The sequence below is a fragment of the Electrona antarctica genome, assembly GCF_951216825.1.
Source record: "Electrona antarctica genome assembly, chromosome: 21".
In the NCBI taxonomy this organism is placed as follows: Eukaryota; Metazoa; Chordata; class Actinopteri; order Myctophiformes; family Myctophidae; genus Electrona; species Electrona antarctica.
This window is the reverse complement of record NC_136802.1, coordinates 27,180,762-27,201,679: the sequence shown is the minus strand read 5'-3', so window position 1 is coordinate 27,201,679 and position 20,918 is coordinate 27,180,762. Positions and strand designations below refer to the sequence as shown.

The following is a 20,918-nucleotide window of genomic DNA, read 5'->3' as shown; positions in this document are numbered from 1 at the left end:
AGTATTCATATTGACACCGATCCTGTACTAATTATTCTGGGTTTGTCAGACTCCATGCCTAGGTTGACGAGAGAGCACAGAAACAACTCCTGCTCCTGCATTTAAGCACTGGCTAAATGAAATGACTAGTACACTTCATCTTGAGAGAATAAGGTATTTCCTGAGAAACAGGGAGAAACAATTTGATAAGGTTTGGCTGCCCCTTGTCCATTACTTGAGTAGAAACAATTCATAAACAGGATACCACTGATGTGGTTGACTGTATGACATTTTCTTTCAGATGTTTTCCATTTTTCAAATTACTATTTTATTCTATAGTATGCGGTGTCACTGAGCAGTATGGGTGGGAGGGTTGAGGGTTTTCTTTCTCTTTTTTGTCCTTTCATTTTGTTTTCTATAAAAGAACAATATAATTCATATCACAATGTTTTATCTACAACAATTTATAAACTGTTCTCAATAAAAACCTATTTGAGTTGATAAACTGGCTTTGACCCTCTATGCTTGTTAAAATATACTGCCATGATGGCACAGCCACAAGACCCACGCAAAGCCTCAAGGTGCACCGAGTCACCTGTTGAGTTGTAATATCACATCTAAAACAAACATCACCTTCCCGGGAAGGTATTGTACCTTCTCCGCAATTAATACAAGGGTGCTGTCTCGCTTATCTGGCAATATAACAAATGTTCTCTTATGAGAGTAATGTATAAACAAACAACAAACACTAAGTGAGTTTTTAAGTAGTGTACATAAAGGTCTTATTGTCAATATCCGTGTGTTGCACCTGCTAGTCAGTGCTGATTGCAAAATAAGGGGGGAGAGGCACGCACCAGAGCTTGAGATTGCTGTATCTTTGTCGAACGGAGACAGCTAGCTTAATTGTATTACATCTAGATATAAAATAAAAATGCAGTAGAACACTTAAGAGTTATGGGCTAATGAATACCAAGCTGGGGGTCCTTGGAATTAAAACGTTTGAGAACCACTGCCCTAGATTAGCTGATTAAATTTGAAGGTAACGAGGTCATGGTCAAGGGCAAACGTCACAGAAAGATCTAATCGTTTTTCCAGTCTTAACTTCATCACAAATGTGACCAGATTTGACTGCCATCGTGCAAATTCCAGCTTTTCACCAGATGAGGGAAAAAAATCCCCAAAATGAGGCACTCTTCACATACTAGAGCATGTCTGAAATAAGTGTCAGAGCTGAAATTGACATGTAAATATGAAATAAATGCTTAAACATGTAAACATGTAGCTAGGTGTAATGTTAGAGACCACAGAAGCAAACCTTTCAAGCCTGTTTTCTCAACTCTATAAGCCATACTCCAAAACTGGTGGGTCAAACAACCAATGTCAATTTGAAGCTATGATTCCCTGCTTGCATAGGACATGAAAAAAACAAAAATTCAAAAAAATCCAATGGCAGTCCCTCAGTCAAATTTGGTCACAAATGTGTCTGACCCACCACACTGAATATAAGAAGACAAAGCTCATCTATTATTTGTTCTATTGAAACAAATATCGCCTAATCTCAATTATTTGGGATAATTGCAATTATTTTGCATTAACAAGGGCAAATAAACCCTTATAATTGCGATTAGGCGATTTTTCAGGCTGCTACGCAGCTACTCCAGTCCTATATTGCGCAGCTCAGAGCAATAGTCACCAAGTTATGGCCATGTGAAGTGTTAAACACTGCAGTTGTGCCCCATGTGTGTGCAAATTTGTTTCTTGGGTGCGACTATTTTCATGGCAGAATAGAACCTTGGATAGAGTTTGTGCCATGTTTGGTGCAGATTGGAGCAATGGGGTACCTGTGGCCCCCCCGAGGCCCCGCCAACTGGTGACTATTCTGATGGCAGAGCCCTGACCAGTGTTTGGCAGCAAATTTAGATTTTAGTTATAGTCATAGTCTCTTGAATAGTTTTCATCTAGTTTTAGTCACATTTTAGTCACCTGGAATGTTTTAGTCAACTAAATCTACAGTTGATTTAGTCGAACAAAATGTATTTTGTCTGGCCTCGATGCTGTCGTTTTTTTCACTTGCTGACAATAGCCGACCTACAAGCCCACTGCGCGTCGGAGCGCGACGCCATTGTGAGCTTGTAGATCGGCTATTTTCAGCATGCAACTAATCGTAAAATGACTTATACTGGATCTCTTGTCCACTAGTTAACTTCCTAACATTTTAGTCTAGTTTTTATCTGTTGATGAAATTGTCAGTATATTTAGTCTTAGTTTCAGTCATCATAGCTTCGATTTTATTTAGTTTCCATTTAGTTTTCGTCAGTGGAAAAAGGTAGTCGACGAACATTATTTCGTCTTAGTTTTAGTCGACAAAATCAACACTGGCCTGCATGTTACGCTTGTAAGTTCCACCCACCCACCTAGGCAATTATTACTGTAGGATTGTGACATGGGAGGCCTATACCTGTCACAGGTGCCTCGATGTCCAAAAGGTTCTTCTCTGCTCGTAAGATGGTGGCGCCCTCGGCGATGAGCCTCAGGGCGACCACTTCGTCCACCCGACCCTCCTTGGTTAGGTGGGCCTTCAGCACGTCCACCTTGGGCTTCCCCTCGCTGTCGAACACCTCCTTGGCTGTGAGCCGGTGGTTGGGTGGGAAGGGGACCGCTGTAGAAAGAAGCGCACACACACAAGTTGCAGTTTACTCCTCCAAACGTTTTCATAGCAAGGACCCCCAAAGTTAGTGGTACGGACCTAGCCTGGCTAATAAGCCAGACCGAATCAGCCGTTGGCAACAATTATGGTCTGGAGAGGCTCAATTGTACGGCCATTTCCTACACCAGAGAACTGGTGTGGCCAATCGGGACACGGTATGCAATATGGGCGGGCTTTGGTACAGTGACGTTCAATGCTTGAGACCTTTGACTGACAGTATCTCTAACCAATTGCGTCAAAGAGAAAATGTTTGAACCCGCCCCCCGGGAAACAAGATCCATACACAGCATCTCCAGACTCAAATACCACACGACAGTGTGATTTGAGTCTGGCTTATTAGCCAGGCTAGTACGGACCCCCTTCCCCCCTGAAAATACTTTGTCTTGCCCCCATGGGCAGGATTTGTGGTGTTAAAAACGATTACAGTACATGTATTCAAATATAGCTGACCTACAAGCTTGTAGATCTGCTATATTCAAATAGCCAATTTATATGCAGTACGTATGGTTTAAACTGTTTTTTTATGCCGATTTTGATACTTTGAAAAGCACCGGTTTACTGATTTTGTACAGCGACGAGCTCATCAAGCATCTGTTAATCCTGATAGACTTGAAATAATGGTGATGTTTGAACAAGATGCCACAGTTCATTGCACATCAACGAGGAAATTGTGGTCAAGCTGTTTGATTTGCATAATGCACTCCACGGGATGCACTCAACTCGGCGGTGCTCCCCTCCCCTGCTTAGAGGCCGCCCGCTGGGAGCCTCCACATCTATTTGATTTGCTGCTATGACCTGTCAGTTCATTTTGAATGTTAACAACAGACCCCATACTTGCTTGAGGTGCCAAAGCACTCCAGACAACACTCAGGAGAACAGCGAGTTGGGGATAATGTGTCGGACTGGCTGATTCTGCCGTCCCACAACAAGCCACGACCACCTGTGATAAACCTTACACACTAGTGTCTTGCTAAATTAACCCATTTAGGCCTGACCTGGCCTTTCCAGTTTTCTGAAATAAATATTTTCACGATTTTTCAAAAATAGCAGACCTACAAGCTCGTAGCGCGCCACTCGGTGGCGCGCTATGAGCTTGTAGATCTGCTATTTTTCAATAGCTAAATTATAACATAATGTTTAAAACACCAAAAGGGGTTCCCACCCCCCAAAATGGGTTCATGAGCTGTAAAGCTTATCGATACTTTCCGATCTCGAATGCATCCGTCCAATGTTAAGCATAGTCAATGATGGAGATAAAGACGACACTGTTGTGTGGCATTTGTTTTCTCATATGTCACTCAGAATTATCTAATAGTCTGATTACACATTTCCATCACAAAAGCAGTTGGAAGCATACAGTAAATTAGCGTGGCATATTTCCACAACAAATTGCATTACTCTCAATTTTCCATAATTGGACGACTTGAATAGAACGGTGTGTCACTCCAATTCAATTAATTCATGTCCCAGTAATACTGGATGTATTGCAACCAATCTGTTCAGAAGACTCAGGGCACACTTGTGGATTTTCCATCTGTAACTAGGGATGTCCTGATACACTTTTTTCGCTTCCGATCCGATCCCGATACCTACATTTCTGTGTTAGCCGATACTGAATACCGATACTAGTGTCGTGATCTCATGTTCATGTTTATAGCTATCTAGCTATATATATCTCGTGTTGTGTTTATAGCAGACTCCTCACTCAAATGTGCACTTGCAGTTTGGGCAACTCCACATGTCCCAACATTTTATTTACCTGCCATAGTGTCAACCCCTTACCCCTGTGTCGGATCTATGGTTAGACTGGCATATTCACCGATACCGATATGACCCGTTGACACATTGCATTACTTACTAAAAAAACATTTCCCCGTCTCCAAACAAAGCTGCAGGGAGAACTTTTTTACTGAACCCATTCAATATTCATTCATTTATCAATAGCTACAGTATAACATAATGCTTAAAACACCAAAAAGGGGTTCCCGCCCAGAATGGGTTTAACCAACATGAGCAAGATTAAGTCTGTTTTTGGTTCTAGATTCAGTTTCTAGCTGTTTTTTTAATGAACCCTACCCCAAAAAACAACAGATAAAAGCATCCATTCCAAACTGCTACCCCAAGGACTACAACGTAAACTAGAGTATACAGTCAAGTTCTCTTCACAAACCAAAACTCAAATTAAGTTCTAACATAAACTAAGGAGACCTTTATGAATGAGTCACCATTCCCCCCACAGACTTTTCAATTCAGCAGTTTCTCAGAATATATTAAAAAAAGAAAAGCACATTCTTAATTACCATCCCCACAATTAGGCACATTGCATACTGGCATAACTAACCCATTTAGACCTGAGGACGATTCTACAAATGCCTTCTAAATCCTAACAGTATTCTGAAAAACCCTATGTTTCTATGTCATATGAAGGACCCCCAGAATTATCTGTATTTGGCCGCCGACCCCCATCTGAAAATATGTTGTTCCAGGGACCCCCCCACCCCCCCAGGAGCAAAGATTTGAGTTGAAAACGTTCGCGCTGAAAGAATATACATTCAAAAGATTTGCCCCACATTTTCACAATTAAAAACAAATAGCAGACCTACAATGCCGCGCTATGAGCTTGTAGATCTGCTATTTTTCAATAGCTAAAGTATAACATAATGCTTTAAAACACCAAAAGGGGTTCCCGACCAGAATGGACTAATGTGCTCTGCCACTGGGCAATGCGGGTATTATAAAATATCAGCTGACAAAACGAGGGGGGGGGGGGGATTTCACGATTAGGACCCATTGATTTCCCAGAGGCGACATCAACAGTAATCAGATCCTCACTTTATATTCTGTGTGTCACGCCATGCTAATGACGTCTGCGCAAGTGTGCAACGGCGCTGTCCTAACGACGAGGGTGAAATCTTTCAAACAGGTGTGTGCCAATTAACTGCAATGTCACTCCTGGTGTTTTGTTGTGTGGTCTTAACAAAAAAATGTTTATCCCGATTGGAATACACATTTTCTGCTATTTTGTATGTGCTGTATATAATCTTCTTGATTATTTGATTAAAACCCATTTAGACCAGACACTGATGCTACAAATGTCTTCTAAAAAACACTGAAAAAAACCTATGTTTCTATGTCAGTGGTTCTCAAACTGTCAAGGAGCCGCAAAATTATATGTGATTGGCTGCCGACCCCCATCTGAAAATATGTTGTTCCAGGGACCCCCCCCCCCCCCCTTCCCCCCCACAGAAGCCAAGATTTGAGTTAAAAACGGTCGCTCGGAAAGAATTCAAAGATTTGCGCCACTTTTTCACAATCTTTTTAAAAATAGCAAACCTACAGTACAAGCTCGTAGCGCGGCACGCTAGCCTATGAGCTGCTATTTTTCAATAGCTACAGTATAACATCATGCTTAAAAACACCAAAAAGGGGTTCCCGCCCAGAATGGGTTTAACCAACATGAACAAGATTAAGTCTGTTTTTGGTTCTAGATTCAGTTTCAGGTTGTTGTTTTTTTTTTAACTGTCAAGGCCTAACTTCTCCCACAACCACCACCCACCATGGCAGTACCAATGCAATGCAACAGACCAGAAGGTGCATCAAGGTGTCCTCAGAGCCAGTCCTAGTTTATGTTGCATCTGGGGTACAGTACAAAGTCAGTGGAAAAACAGCTATAATCAGCAATCTGGTCTATTGCTAGTGCAGAGAGGAGAGGAGACAGATGGTTGACATTTATAAAGAAAACAATTATAATAACCGATATGTGCTATTCACAACTTCACCACTCAGAATGCTTGTTTATATAACTTGTTACAAACACTTACCATTATTGTGTACTACTCACTACTTCATAACTGTAACCCACTATACCCGCCAGGATTTATTAATAAAACACATTTCCTGCCGGCATGTTTTCGGGCACCTCAGTAGCCCTTGCCATGCGAAAACGACAAATCGCGGGACCTGTGACCGTCCATCTCAAACCGGAAGTATGTTTGTTCGGTCAATCGGGTCCCAAACTAGCATGCAAGACGATAATATGCTAACCAGAGCGAAGCGCTAGCCATTTATTGGCTTCCAAAAGAGCATACTTTGTCACCAAATCTGAGGATTAATTCTGAGATATACTCCGTTGAAGATCGCGGCCATTATGGGACTCTATAAGAGATCGGATGACCGTTTTAACATTGTGACAATCATCCTCTGGCAAAATGCGGAGGGAGCCCTTGAGGCAGTCAAAACCCTTCAAACCTCAAAACCAAAAATAATCGACAATCTGATTGACCTTTTGCCTTGATTGATCTTTGAACAATATCAGTGTCACCAGACAGTCATGCATCCGAGGCATTCAGAAATCCCCAACCAATATAGAATTACCGTAACACCCCTTGTCTGGCCTTTCCCAAGCACCTGCTGTGCAACTCTAGCCCCAGGCCTTAAGTGACAGGCTTGGCGGCCCGGTGGCTTTGAGGCGACTTGAGGAGCTATGACATACTGTAGTGCGAGTATATGGTGATGGTAGCCAAGGCTGGGAAATGATATCGGAAGAGATATTTAGAAACATGTAGGTTAATCAAAGTTTTTAGATAAGACTAAATTGATTAATCCGATTAACCACTTGACCCTGCATTATACTTTGTTGTACTTTGGTGGCTTATAAAAATAACAATAGCCGATCTACAAGCTCACAACGCGTCACATCTTGAAGCGTTGATAACTCATAGATCTATAGATATATTTTTTTATATAAATCATTCATTACTCGCCCTAGTGATCGTATGGTGATCACCAGGTATCATGAGCCTGACTTTGACAAACTTAGATGTAGGTTCTTGTGAGACACGGCAAAACAGTCTCACATTTTAATAACATCTTTAAAGTCGAAACCGATACAATTTATAGAGGGATTACAGGAATGTGGAATGTCAAAATAGCATCATAAAAATGGTCAGTGTGATGGAAGTATAGCAGCGTGAATAACCGAACGTGCATCTTTATAGAGGACATGCTGTCAACACTTTGCGTTTTTGTATTTGGAAGTTATGACGCTACATCTTTCCAAGACTGGATTGGGAACATATAGGTATTTACCTCCAATCACAGCTGTGACAGAACAAAACAGTAAGGGTTCAAAAACTTTTTTGTCACCATGATAGGCTTTCAAAAAAATTATCCAACCACCTCCACTCACACTGAAGTGACATAATAGCCCACTTGAATGGTCAAAATGGTGAAAAAAATAAAAGATCTTGTCAGCTCCAGAAATGTTCCATGCAATGCAAAAGCTGTAGTTCTTGGCTTTGCTGGTAAAACCTCCCAACACACGATCCCAACAACCACCCCCCCCCCCCCCCCCCCCCTTCGCACGTTTCCTAGGGTCATGACAATGGAAACACTGAGGACTTTCCCCAGTGGAATTTCTAATAGTTCTCTCCCATTTGTAAGAGCAACACCCTGCACCGTGCCAGAGCATTACATGGCACATTGTTATGTCAGCGCCTACAACCCTCCAAGTTCACTCGTGTTTGCGGAGGAGCTCGAGGCTGGAATGACGGGCGGCTTCTGACACACATAAATGTTGGAAAAACTTGTTCAGATGTAAAAGGGATTACATACAATGGCAAAGTTGCGAGACAACATTAAGCGAGACATTAATCCCCACACACACACACACACACACACACACACACACACACACACACACACACACACACACACACACACACACACACACACACACACACACACACACACACACACACACACACACACACACACACACACACACACACACACACACACACACACACACACACACACACACACACACACACACAGTATGCATTAGGACCGGAGGCTGGCATCCCAGTACATCTCAACGCCGGCCTCCATTAGCCCCTCGCCTTCGCCTTCATTAATTCACCAATTCTCTCTGTTGTATAACTAGGAAATTGGGCTGCATGCTTGATTCCAGTGCGAGAGAGAGAAAGGGAAGGGCAGGAGTGAGTGAGTACAGATTAGAAGGAGAGAGAGAGAGAGAGAGAGAGACAAGAGTGAGGGAAATCATTAAGGAAAAGGGGAGAAATAGGTACAGAGAAAGAGGCAGGAATTGGTTTATTTTTTCCTAACACATACTGGTATAAACACAGCACTGAATCTGGAGGGTGTCGAATGGATGTGATAAGACTAGAGTGTAATAGAGTAGTCTACTGCAGGGGTTCTCAACCCGGGGGTCGCGACCCCTTGGAGGGTCGCCAGATTATTATTAAAACATGTTCACATAGTACATGGATACACTTTCCTAAACGATTATATTTGGTTTCAGTATTTATTTATGATGATGATGAATTGATAATGAATTTGGTTGGCGGTCATGCAGTCTAGAGTGGAAAGCATCATTATGCAAAGAACACAAAAAAGCCGCTTGGCTTTGATTCTTCGGAGACGAGCGTTACCAAAGTGCAGCATCTCGCATCTGGAACAGACCGAGCCGTGGGAGAAACGGACAGCTTGAATTGTTCGGGTTGGTCTACTTTGAGTGCTTAACACGGTTTCTCCTCACAGTCTCCAAAGGAGAGGGGTTTGCATAGTCATACGTACTGGACGGATCATCTTAATTGGGAGAAAGTGAGACGGGCTAGACTATAGCGCTGAGTTTGCCAGGCTCACTGAGCACATAACCACGCGTGCACACACACACACACACACACACACACACACACACACACACACACACACACACACACACACACACACACACACACACACACACACACACACACACACACACACACACACACACACACACACACACACACACACACACACACACACACACACACACACACACACACACACACACACACACACACAGTTTGTAGTGCACACCGAGGGCTTAGCCCCGGTCCGGTAGCATTAGATGTCTGTTCATTTCTCTTCCTTGCCTTTTAAACCGCCGCAGAGAGAGCTGCATGTGTGCAATAGGTGGAATCAGAAAATGAGCAATCAAGGCTAACAGTGCAGCCAGGTCTGAGGGGAGGTCGTTACGTATACAGAGTCAAAGCAGCCAGGTCTGAGGGGAGGTCGTTACGTATATAGACTAGAGTCAAAGCTTTTTTATATGCATGAATCCTGAAAGGCAGTAGCAAAAACACTGCTTCACCGTCATATTTCCAATTTAGGCTTCCTGGGTACTAGTGCTCTTGCAGAGAGTGGCTTACACAACAACGCGGGCAACGCTGGTTGTAAGCTTCAGTTACGATTGAGGCATTTACCAGGCACTCTTATCCAGAGTGGCTTACAAGTGCGAGATCAGGTAAATGTCATGAACCCTAGTATACAAACAGCAGGATAAGTGGTCACGTAAGTAGAGTGCAACCAAAAATAATTTTAGCGCTTCAAACTACTATGCCTACCTTGCCATGAAATATTGAGCACCACAGATATAGAAACATAGGTATTTCAGAAAACTGTCAGGATTTAGACTTTTACTTAGGCAGGTTGACAACAGAGTCCTACAGTATGTGACATCAATACCTCTATTTTGAAAGCAGATGTTGAAGAATGCCATCCTACATAGTACGGTACACGAGCAATGCCAGAGACATACTGCAGAAAATATGACCAGCACTGGAGGCTGCTGACAGTTGAGAGTTGGGCCATAGCCGCTAGCATAGCATAGCCGATAGTGCTCTCCTGGTCTACAAGATACACTACACCTCATTGATACCCATGTACCTGTCCCATGTACCAGGTAACCATTGAATCTAAAGTAGCATCTGTAAACTACATGCAAATTAGCCCCGGCTTTTATTTTCGTTCGCATTCAGTTCAAAAAGAAAAGCTCGGGGAAAACCATTGGAAAATGTATTTCGCCAACGCTAACCAATAACGGGGCACAGGGGCGTCTCTCCAAATGTGGTGATGTCAGTGTGTTTTCTACCGGGGAGGGGAAAGGGAGGTGGGGGTGGGTGCTCAGATCGGTGAGCCGCTATGCTAGCGGCCGAAGTTTTCGGCCGGCACCTGCCCCTCTAGATCAGAAATCAGACAGGCTGGGCCTACATGCAAAGAAATAACATTCTTAGCATTTGTGGTCAAGCAAAAACAAATCTAAACATATGTGAACAAGTAACCAACATATAACTGCATAGTATAAACTAAAGTAGCATCCATCAAAAATAAGGGATACTGTAGTGTACAAGCTCCATGAATTTACAATAATGAATTGCATTCTTATAGCGCTTTTCCAAGTGCTCAAAGTGCTTTACAATGGTTCATTCATTCATACATTGGGAGGTGAAGCGGCGAACAGTCGATGCCAGCATCCTCACTTCCCACATTCACACACCAATGGTGGCAAGCTCACACCGACCGACTCATTGGAGGCAATGTAGGGTTCAGTGTCTTCATTGCCCAAGGACACTTCGACATGTGGACAGGAGGAGTCGGGATTCGAAACGCCGACCCATGGATCATTGGACGACCTGTTCTACCTCCTGAGCCACAGCCGCCCACAATGAATCAACCACCAATAGTGAGGAGTCCCTTCATCAACTTCTCCAAAGCAAGCCCACAGCAAACTATTTTCTTTCGCTTGGCTGTGTCAGGAAAAAAACCATCATCTTTGACAACAATCCTGACCTTTCCCTTCCACTCCAGTTCATGGGCTTGCCTTATTGCCGCAATGGTTTACTCCAATAATCCCTTATCACACCAGCACTTGCACTTGAACCTAGAGTGCCCCAGACAGGCAAAACAACAATGTGATAAGATAAGATCTGCCTCAACCACCACCAACACAAAATAAATACTAAATAATTTCAACCCTCGTCGGTATACCGAGTTGGGATGTTGGCCAATAAATGTGCATTATTAGAATGACAGAATGCCTTTGAAAAACAGAAAGCGGGGGGAAAAGTACACTCACTGCAAAAGGTGGTGTCATCCCAAGATAAGGCTTAAATATCGGTGTTGAAATCCTAAATCCTGCAATGTACAGCATCTTTCAATCCAATTTGGAACTGACCCCTGCCCAGAGATTGCTGACAGTGTGTTATGTGGTCAGAGTCGAGACACAAAGCGTGGGTGGGTGCACCATTGGTTGGCAGTACCCGAACCTCCAAAACAAATGGCCAGACCAGCAATTTCTCTTTTTAGACATTTATATATGCTGTGTGCGCGCGTGTGTGTACTGTATATATTTATAGCCACAAGGCGCTTACACCAAGATGTTTCCTATGCAGTCTTGAAGGCTGTGCGTGCGTGCGTGCGTGTGTGCGTGCGTGCGTGCGTCTATGAGAGAGAGAGAGAGAGAGAGAGTTTGATCAACAGTCTTTATATGGTAACTTTGGTAAGTATATAGTCTTATTGGCATTTCGGAATGAGACCCTGGCATTAGTGGTAAAGGTGGCAAAATAAATTCAAAAGTCTGTTCATCTCTCAACATAATTCAATAATGCTCTTTGCAGCCCTTGTGTTTTTTTTTCCTCCGATTGGAAACCTTTTAGTGATGAAGCATCCACTCCGTATGAGCAGAGGGAGATTGCCTGGCGTTGAACGGGGCACAAAGAGAACGCAACTCCCTCCCAGAACGAGACACTTTCAGGACGCTTTAATTAAATTATGCAACTAGATTGCATTAAATTGAGAGAGGGGGGGGGGGGGGACGAGAGCAGACGAGGATGAGAGTAAAGACGGACCCAGAGGGAACCCTTTTTTTAACATTCTCAGAGTTTAATTTAGCAGATGACGACGATGAGAGGATAAAGTACGTGAAACGCTGACTTTAATTCGACTCTTGTGACCGTCCTCTTTACACCCTCGGAGTAGAGTGAACAGACAGACGCCGGGGGTATTTTTTCTGTGTAGGCGTCATCGTTCGCGAGGCAGGCAAAAGGACGTGTGTGTGTGTGTGTGGAACAGTACGGAGCGACCAAACTTCAAATGTCATTTGGCGTCGGTTTCATTACTCCATTATTACACGCCCACCAGGTCCATTCGGGTAGGAGATTACTCTGCATGCATAATGCAACAGATTCAGATCATATGGCTCTCCCCGTTCCCGGCAACAAACAAAGAGCCGAAGCAGCTCGACCATATAAGACATTAAACGGGGCGAGGTGATGAATTATTTGCAATGTTCTCCACCTCATTCAACACAGGGGTACATCAATATGGTTATCACTGTATGTATGTATGTATGGGGCACACACACACATGTACTCTGAGTCGGTTCTCATTTATGCTTAGTCGCACATGTGGGTGTCACGCGCCGAAAACGGACGATCTGAAGCATATCGCCGATCGGCTATTTTCAGTTTGAGGCGCTATGCGCAAAACCAATTACAAATCAGGATTTATGGAGCTTCACCCTTCTCGACCCATCTTGAATGACTTATATAGAGTAGAAGCTGTCGATCAATAATTCACTTCAGCCTCCATTTTGCCGTGATGGATTCTTTCTCTCAATTACAATTAACCCATTTAGGCCTGACGTCGATTTGTTTTTTAAATGTCTTTTTTTCTGAAAAACCTCATGTTTCTATATCAGTGGTTCTCAATATTTCATGTCAAGGATCCCAAAAATTATATGTAATACACCGCCGACCCCCATCTGAAAATATGTTGTTCCAGGGACCGCCCAGAAGCAAAGATTTGAAACTCTGAAAGAATATATATTCAAAGATTTGAGGCACATTTTCTCGATTTTTCTAAAATAGCAGATCTAGAAGCTCATAGCGCGGCACCGAGTGCCGCCCTATGAGCTTGTAGATCTGCTATTTTTCAATAGCTAAAGTATAACATAATGCTTAAAACACCAAAAGGGGTTCCCACCCAAAATGGGTTAAGATGCAGTGTATTCTCATTTGAATTACCAAGCATCCCCCCCCCACCTGCCGACACCCACGTCGCCTAAACACGCATGCTGCATTGTAACATAACATGCATGTGATTACAAGCTCAATGAAGACAGGCCTCAGGGCTGCCAGTTTCATTTAGAGATCACTCAGAATTCAGAAAATTAGCGATAATCCCACAAAACCATTATTCCCATTAAATGAGGTTCCCAACGCAACAAACAAAAGGACAAGGTGGTCGTATTCAGTGCAATTCTCCATGGTCCAATAAGAAAAGAAAAAACATGAATGACTCGGTCATCATTGCCAGCTGCAGCAAGCTCTAGTTTATGAACATCTATTATCAGTGTGTGTGTGTGTGTGTGTGTGTGTGTGTGTGTGTGCCGCAGGCGGCCTCCAGCTCGCAGCTTCACGTAGCTGCGTTCAGAATATGGGTTATATGACCGTTCAGACAATGGGTTTTATGGGTAAGTCGCCCATTGGCTTAGAGGCAGCCTAGAGGCAAAGGGAGGCCCCCGGTGAGGCTCTCCAGCGTTGAAGCACTCGGCCCTAGTAGTTGGAGCATTTTGCCAACCAAAATTTGGTTGGCCAATGCGGAAGTAGACGGTCTTCCGGGTGCTTCAAAATGCCACGGAGCAACTTCCACTGACATGAATACCGGGGGGGGGGCGGGGCTAACGCTCCGGTTCAGTCTCTATCCTTTTATTACACTATGGAAAAAGTGCCAACTACGGTGGCGTAGTAGAGGTAGGTGAACATGTTGTCCAGACGCCTTTCACGCAGCTTGCAACAATGAATAGTGTATATGAAGGCATTGAGGAAGCATTTAGTATTAAACCAAGAAAGCAAACTGATGATGCTTAAGACTATCAGGAAGCCAGAATGATTCTTGACAACCCAACCTATACCTGGCCTGGCTCTTCAGCAGCCATCTGTCCACAGTGGGGAATGGGAAGTCATTACCGGACAGGGCAGACCCATTTTGTGTTAAATAAACTGCCTCTAAACTAAATGTATCGGTTCGTTTTATATATTACTGCTGGGCCGTTATCGGCGTTAACGCGAGACTCGCATCGTGCGATAAAAAAAAATATCGCCGTTAATCTATTCTCAAAATTGGGTCTGGGAGCTGGGTCTGTAGGGGCCAGGAGGCGGGCCCTGTGCGTGTCAGGGTGTATTCGGAAATAGCGCACTGAGCCCACTGCGCAATGCAAACTAATAGGCGAGTGCGCCTATTAGTGTGGTATTTCCGAACGCGCCCTGTAGAGAGGAGACTGCACGGAGACGGAGTCAGTGCACTCGTCCCTGACTCCCTGTGTAGTCTCTGAGAGGGACGGTAAACAGCAACGCCAACAAAAAGTTCTACTTACTAGAAAAGAAAGAGGCAGCGATGGAGCCATAAGTCCATATCCATATTCCATATCCAGGAAGCAACCTGCTGCATCATGCTAGCTGTTGTGTGCTAAGCTAAACCACCATCCATCCATGCATCACAATATGATCACAACACGGCTTTGACCAGGGTTGCCACATTTCGTGACTGAGAGAGACACAAGCAACCAGGTCTATGAAAATGTTATCAGGCCAGATCAAGTCAGAAAATCCGAAAAAGTCCGAAAATAAGTCTAAAATAAGCAACTATAGTGCCGACTGTCAAACATCATTGTCCAATGTTGTTTTAGAGTAGTGGTTCTCAAGCATTTTCATGTCAAGGACTACCAATATTTTAAAGACACTTTACAGATAGACAAGTCCAAAGTAGCTTGGCAACACTGTGAACAGTTCTATAAACTCACAATATGAAATATTAATAGGCTAGTTGTATCCATAATTAGGGCTCCTGGTCTAAACCTGGCCACAAGGACTTACTTCTGGTCATTATTTAGGTAGCGCACACATAATTTCAATGGCGATTAATCACGATTAACTCCAGGATTACAGTGAGAGTAATCACGATTAAAAAAATAATCTATGCCAATCACTAATATATATATATATATACTTTCATTTTGTTATTATTTTCAGAAATCTACAAGCTCGATCTGTTATTTTCGCCATTTAATTTTAAAAATTTTATATTTAAAGCTGCACTATGTAACTTTCCTTTTCCACCCTGGATTTGAACCTAGTTTCTGACATGTGTTTTTTTTTTACCATTGAGCTAATAGAACCTGCCTGCTTGCTCAGAGTCAGATAGATCAGATCGATTGCTCAGATAGATCCTGTATCTAAGTGACTAGGCGAGACATGACCTTTGGCATGATCTAAATGTCTCAATGGAAGACAATAGTTATATTATACAAGTTAAGTTATATTGTATTAACATACGGTACTCTACCATACAGATTGGACAAAATTAAATTGTATAAAACAAAGTGAGGGTTTATAACTTTATACATATTTCATAGTGCTACAGGCTTACCTGCAGGCTCACCTAACCTCACCTGTTTTATGTCTCTGACACAAGACTTGATGCAGTAAAGACGGAAACCACCCGGGTTTTCCATACTGTGCAAATATGCAGATGAGCAGCAATGGCATTTGAGCTCAGAGAAGAAAGACATCTCTTCTAAGCACTAGGACACACATCCCGGTTTCAAAAGCGATGTGGGCTTCAAAGAGCAATCAAAAGGTCATCTAGAATTTGGAGTGCAAGGCTTTGAAGTCAGGGATGTGGCGATGGTGGTAAATGGGAGTGTGTTACCTCTGTGGCCAGGTCACAAACCATTGGACCAATCGGCACAAAATGTATTGTAATGTGCACGCTGCCAGTTGGGCCACGCATGTACATTTTGTGCCCATATACGGAGCTCGAAGTTAGACAACGCACTCCATATTTAAGCGTAGACTAGCTGCACTGGGAAGTACTTTGCAGTAGCAAGCCCGCCTGTCGTACAAAAAAAAAACCCTGTTGTATATTTGCCACCCCGACAGATAATCATTCCGTTTTGATCCTGCTGTTCATTGTATCGCATTCGGTGCAGGGCAGATCCAGTGAGGTAAATAGGTTTTCAATGTAATGAGTCCCGGGATGCAGGGATGGTCTTTTAGAGGAGCCCCAGGGACATTTTATGAGTCCTACTTGAGTCCTATTAACACGAGGCCTGCCAGGAACATAGACACGTAGAATAGCGTACGGTGCCACACCCGGAAAAGCCGTTTTAACAGCGATGTATTATTTAATGCATGTTTTAATACGATCGTATTAAAAGCTACCGTTCGTTAGCTCTGTTATGCTTCTGAGCCAATGGCCGCGGCCATTTTGAAGATGCGCGCGCATCCACTTACATTGCCTGCTCTGTTTTCAGACGGCTTTATCTCCAGAAGCGACATTGCAGGGGTCGCTCTATCCCAGACAAGCGTTTTCAACGGCCTGTAGCAGGCGCTGTGATACTCACGGTCCACTTTTTCCACCACCGACCGAGAGAACAAGCACCAGCTTCGTCAACACACACGGAATGGTTTCATAGTAAAATGCGATTACGGATATTTGGCTCTTCAAAGTTAAGTGTCACGCGCGATAAAACCCTGGCAGGACGCGGCGGAGGGATTGAATAATGGTAGCGGTCAAACGGCTAGGAGTCATATATTGCAGCATTTAACTCCCATTTCATTTTATATGGTTATAATGTGGTTATATTCATGTAGAAAACAGAAGAAGAAATGATTATTATAACTAAAGCTAGCAAAATAAACTAGAATAAAAAACAGTACAGTAGTACAGTAGTGCATACCATGGATGCAGAGGTCGTTGTTTTATATCGTCCCTTAACACCTTAAGGGCTCGGGGTAATTTAATCCATTAATAAAATGTGCCCATCGTTTATAGCGCCCGGAGCACTTTTACCGACAGACCGGATGTTGTTGTGAATGTGTGTGTAGCAGCTAACAATAGCCACAACACTATCGATGCGATCGACAACAACGGGAGGTAAATCTAACGAGACTAGCGACTGGACAGCGGGCAGACGTCTACTCTAGCAGCTAGCTAGCTAGCTAGCTACACGGTACACCTCGGCAGTGTGGTGTTGGGGGGGCAGATCGTAGGCTTTTAGCCAGGAATGCCTTCGCTGTTTCACTCGCGTTTAGTTAAAACTTGGAGTGACGTTCGAACAGTGGAAACATTGCAATTAACTTTGGCATGGCTTTGTAGATTACGGTGGTCGGTAGAAATAAGTGGTAGCCGTGTTGATCCGGATGGATCTGTGTATCTCACAGTGTGGTGAGGCTGGCCAATGACAGCTCTGTTTTGCCGTGGGGATCGGCATGTGATCGGGCTAGCCATTCACAGCTGTCGTGTGGAATTCTGTAGGTTATCATGTGTGGTGTGGCCATCCAAATAACATATTAAAAATGGATTATTATGGCCTGTGCCATGGCTCAATGGTCCAGGCACCTTGGCTGGTAATCCAGATTGGCAGTGTGCAGCGGGTTCGACTCCCGATCCCGACAGCCTTTACTGCATGTCTTCCCCCCCATCTCTCGCCCCATTTCCTGTCAGCCTACTGTCTGTCCCTCCATAAAAAATATAAAATAAAGGCGAACGCCACAAAATAAAAACATTTTGGATCATGGTAAATTGGGGTAAATTGGGGTACCATTGAAAACCAATATAAAAAGGCAAAGATTTGCCTTATATAAAGTAGCATGTCACATGTCAAACTAGCACGCGGGTGAAACACAGTCAAAGCACGGGATAGGCCATATTAATGATTCAGCATCAATTGCAAGAATTAGTTTTGCACGAAAAACGCTATAAACAGCCATAGCATTCTTCACAAAATGTGATGAGGTCATCACATTTGGGCAACCCTCAAAAAGCTGCACATAGGAGGGACTAGCGCCTCTCACAAATCTGATTTATGGTGGGGTTTGTTTTTTGGGGGGGGGTATGCATTTTTCCTCCAGTCTCTCGCACCCCCCCGCTATTTAAATAACGACCAGTTCCTGTTTTGGCCGTTTTTTTACTTATAAAAACAATAAAAAGGAGCAGTGAGTGAGGGCTCTCATTCCTCCACCCGAGCTCTGCCTGCAAAGATATGAGCTTTTATACTGCATCATCACACAGGAGAGAAATTAGATAGAAGAGAGTTTTAAAAAAAGGGGGGGTTGCCAAGGAAACAGCCGTGGAGCCTCGGTCTCAATCTTTCATCAATCAAAATATTGGCTTAAAAGAAAAAGTCCCTGCCTGCCAGCGTGTTATGTTAGTGCCTCCGTTAAGCACACACTGCTTTCCAAGGCAAAAGGACCACACTTTCTGAGCACGGGTCTTGTCGTTTAACGACCCCGGTCCATAAATCACATATCTTCAGATTTTTTTCATACATGCACGCGAAGAAAAAGAAAACACATTAGCGGCGAGGCGGCACAGACACCAGAGAAAAATCTTTTCGACTGCCATCAACAACGCATGATCCGCGAGGTCTGTCAGGGTTGAGGCGGGTACGTTTTTGGCCTGTCAGGGGGGTGTCACTGTATAAGCTAATGTGTCAATCAACAGTCATGTCTCCTGTCAAAGTATACCCTTGATTAGCTAAATCAGCGCACACGCGCGCGCACACACTCACACTCACACAAACACACACACAAAAGGCTTATCACACGCTACCACAAAATAGGCTTTTACAGTGCCGTTTTAGAGCCAGCGAGAGGAAGAGTGGAAGCTCAGGAGAGTTAAGTGAAAAGCAACATAAACCCTGCTATTGGCTTAACAGATTTTAGATGAGAATTCCAAAACATTGCGGCCAGTAAAAAAAAAAAAACGGAGGAAGCTCTTGGCAGTGGTAGCGAGAGAGAGAGAGAGAGAGAGAGAGGTGATCAAAATGCTACGCGGCACAGCCAGCATTCTTCTGAGTAAGTCCCCATTTAATTAGCCAGGGTAGGAGTGACTGTGTGTGTGTGTGTGTGAGGGAAGCTGCCGTGCGTGGGTGACCAGGGGCAGGGGGATGGGATGGATATGCATGCAGGTGGGTGGGTGGGAGGCAGGGTGGAAGATGAACACAGGGGGGGGTATCAGTGATGTGGTTTTCTGAATCGGTGGTTTTCAACCCGTTTCATACCAAGGCCCATTAATTCTGCATTTGAGCCACGGACCACCATTTGATGAGATTCAGCCTTGCAAACGCATGTTGGTGCCATAGTAGAGAATAACAGGCAAATGTTGGATCAAAATAATTCTTCTACATTCTCAAATTGTGTAGACTTCTTGTAAATGAACTTAAAGGCGTAGTGAAACTACTAAAATGGTGGACATTTTATTTTGAAGTCTCAAGTTGAAACACCGCTATGAAGTTTCTGAACCAATCAGAGCGTCGCATCCCTTCAGGGGATGGGACGGTAGCTAGGGACGGGTAGCTATGCTACGCAGGACAGCGTGTGGAATCTGTGGATGTTTGTTTACAAATCTGATAGTCGGCCAGCTTTACCAGTTTACTCTTAATGTGGCTTATTTCTACCCTATAATGTTTTCAGATACATTTTTAGCGTGATGATTAAGTTGAAACCGAGTAATACACTCTCTGGATGTTATCTTGAATGGGAATACAAACGGAAGATTTCTGTAATCAGTAGCAGCTGTGCAGCCTGTGCTGGACGGATGCGGAGATATGGGGAATTAAACTGGTGAGCTTCATTTTTATTGGCTTTTATCGATGTTGGCCTCGACACGTCATCACGCAGCACGTTTTCGTTTTCAGGAAGTAATACAAAATATATTTTTATGGACGTTTGATATAAAAACACACAAAAATGAGAATTGTCCCACTTTTTTGGCATCCATTGTTAGGTATGACCATATGATGACCACGGATATGGTCTAAAAGTGTGAAAAACGTATTTTTTATTTCACTACACCTTCAAGTAATGCAGATGTTTAACAATAATGTAATTCTTGAGTGTAAAATGTAAAATATTACACTCTCAAGAGTTAAAGATCTACTATAAACGGTCCATTTTGGTTACCAACTGTGCGTTATTTAGCTGGGGACCACATGGAACCCCCTCAAGGACCACTGGTGGTTCCCAGACCACTGGTTGAATGTTCTACATGGTGGTGGTGGGGGGGGGGGCTCTAACAAACAGAAAGGGGGGACCAGCATTCACGTCGTGAATGGCTACAGTGATTTAATTTGAGGTGGCCGCGTGAGCAATGAGCCCAGAAAGTAAGAGGCCAAATTCTGTGTCACTGAAATGAAAATGCTGATGGAGGGGGGGGGGGGGGGTAAATCAGCAGCGCCCGCGCGAGATGGCCAATCTATAAAACCGCCCACTCCCCTGAGCGAGAGTCAACCAATAGGACGTCTTTAGATAGATTTACTGCGCCTCATCACAGCACTTCCTGTTTACAGAGCAACACTGTACTCCACGCTCCAGAATGGACA

At 43.7% G+C, this 20,918-nt stretch overlaps 1 protein-coding gene across 2 annotated transcripts in view; it reads right to left on the bottom strand.

Moving 5' to 3' along the window:
• The window catches only part of LOC306914210 (protein phosphatase 3 catalytic subunit alpha), a 102,128-nt gene that overhangs the window by 55,315 nt on the left and 25,895 nt on the right, over positions 1-20,918 (bottom strand). For both annotated transcript variants that reach the window (XM_079491192.1, XM_079491193.1), the window contains exon 2: positions 2,438-2,638. In XM_079491192.1, the coding sequence (XP_079347318.1) occupies positions 2,438-2,638 (201 nt within the window). The remainder of the gene's footprint in view (positions 1-2,437; positions 2,639-20,918) is intronic.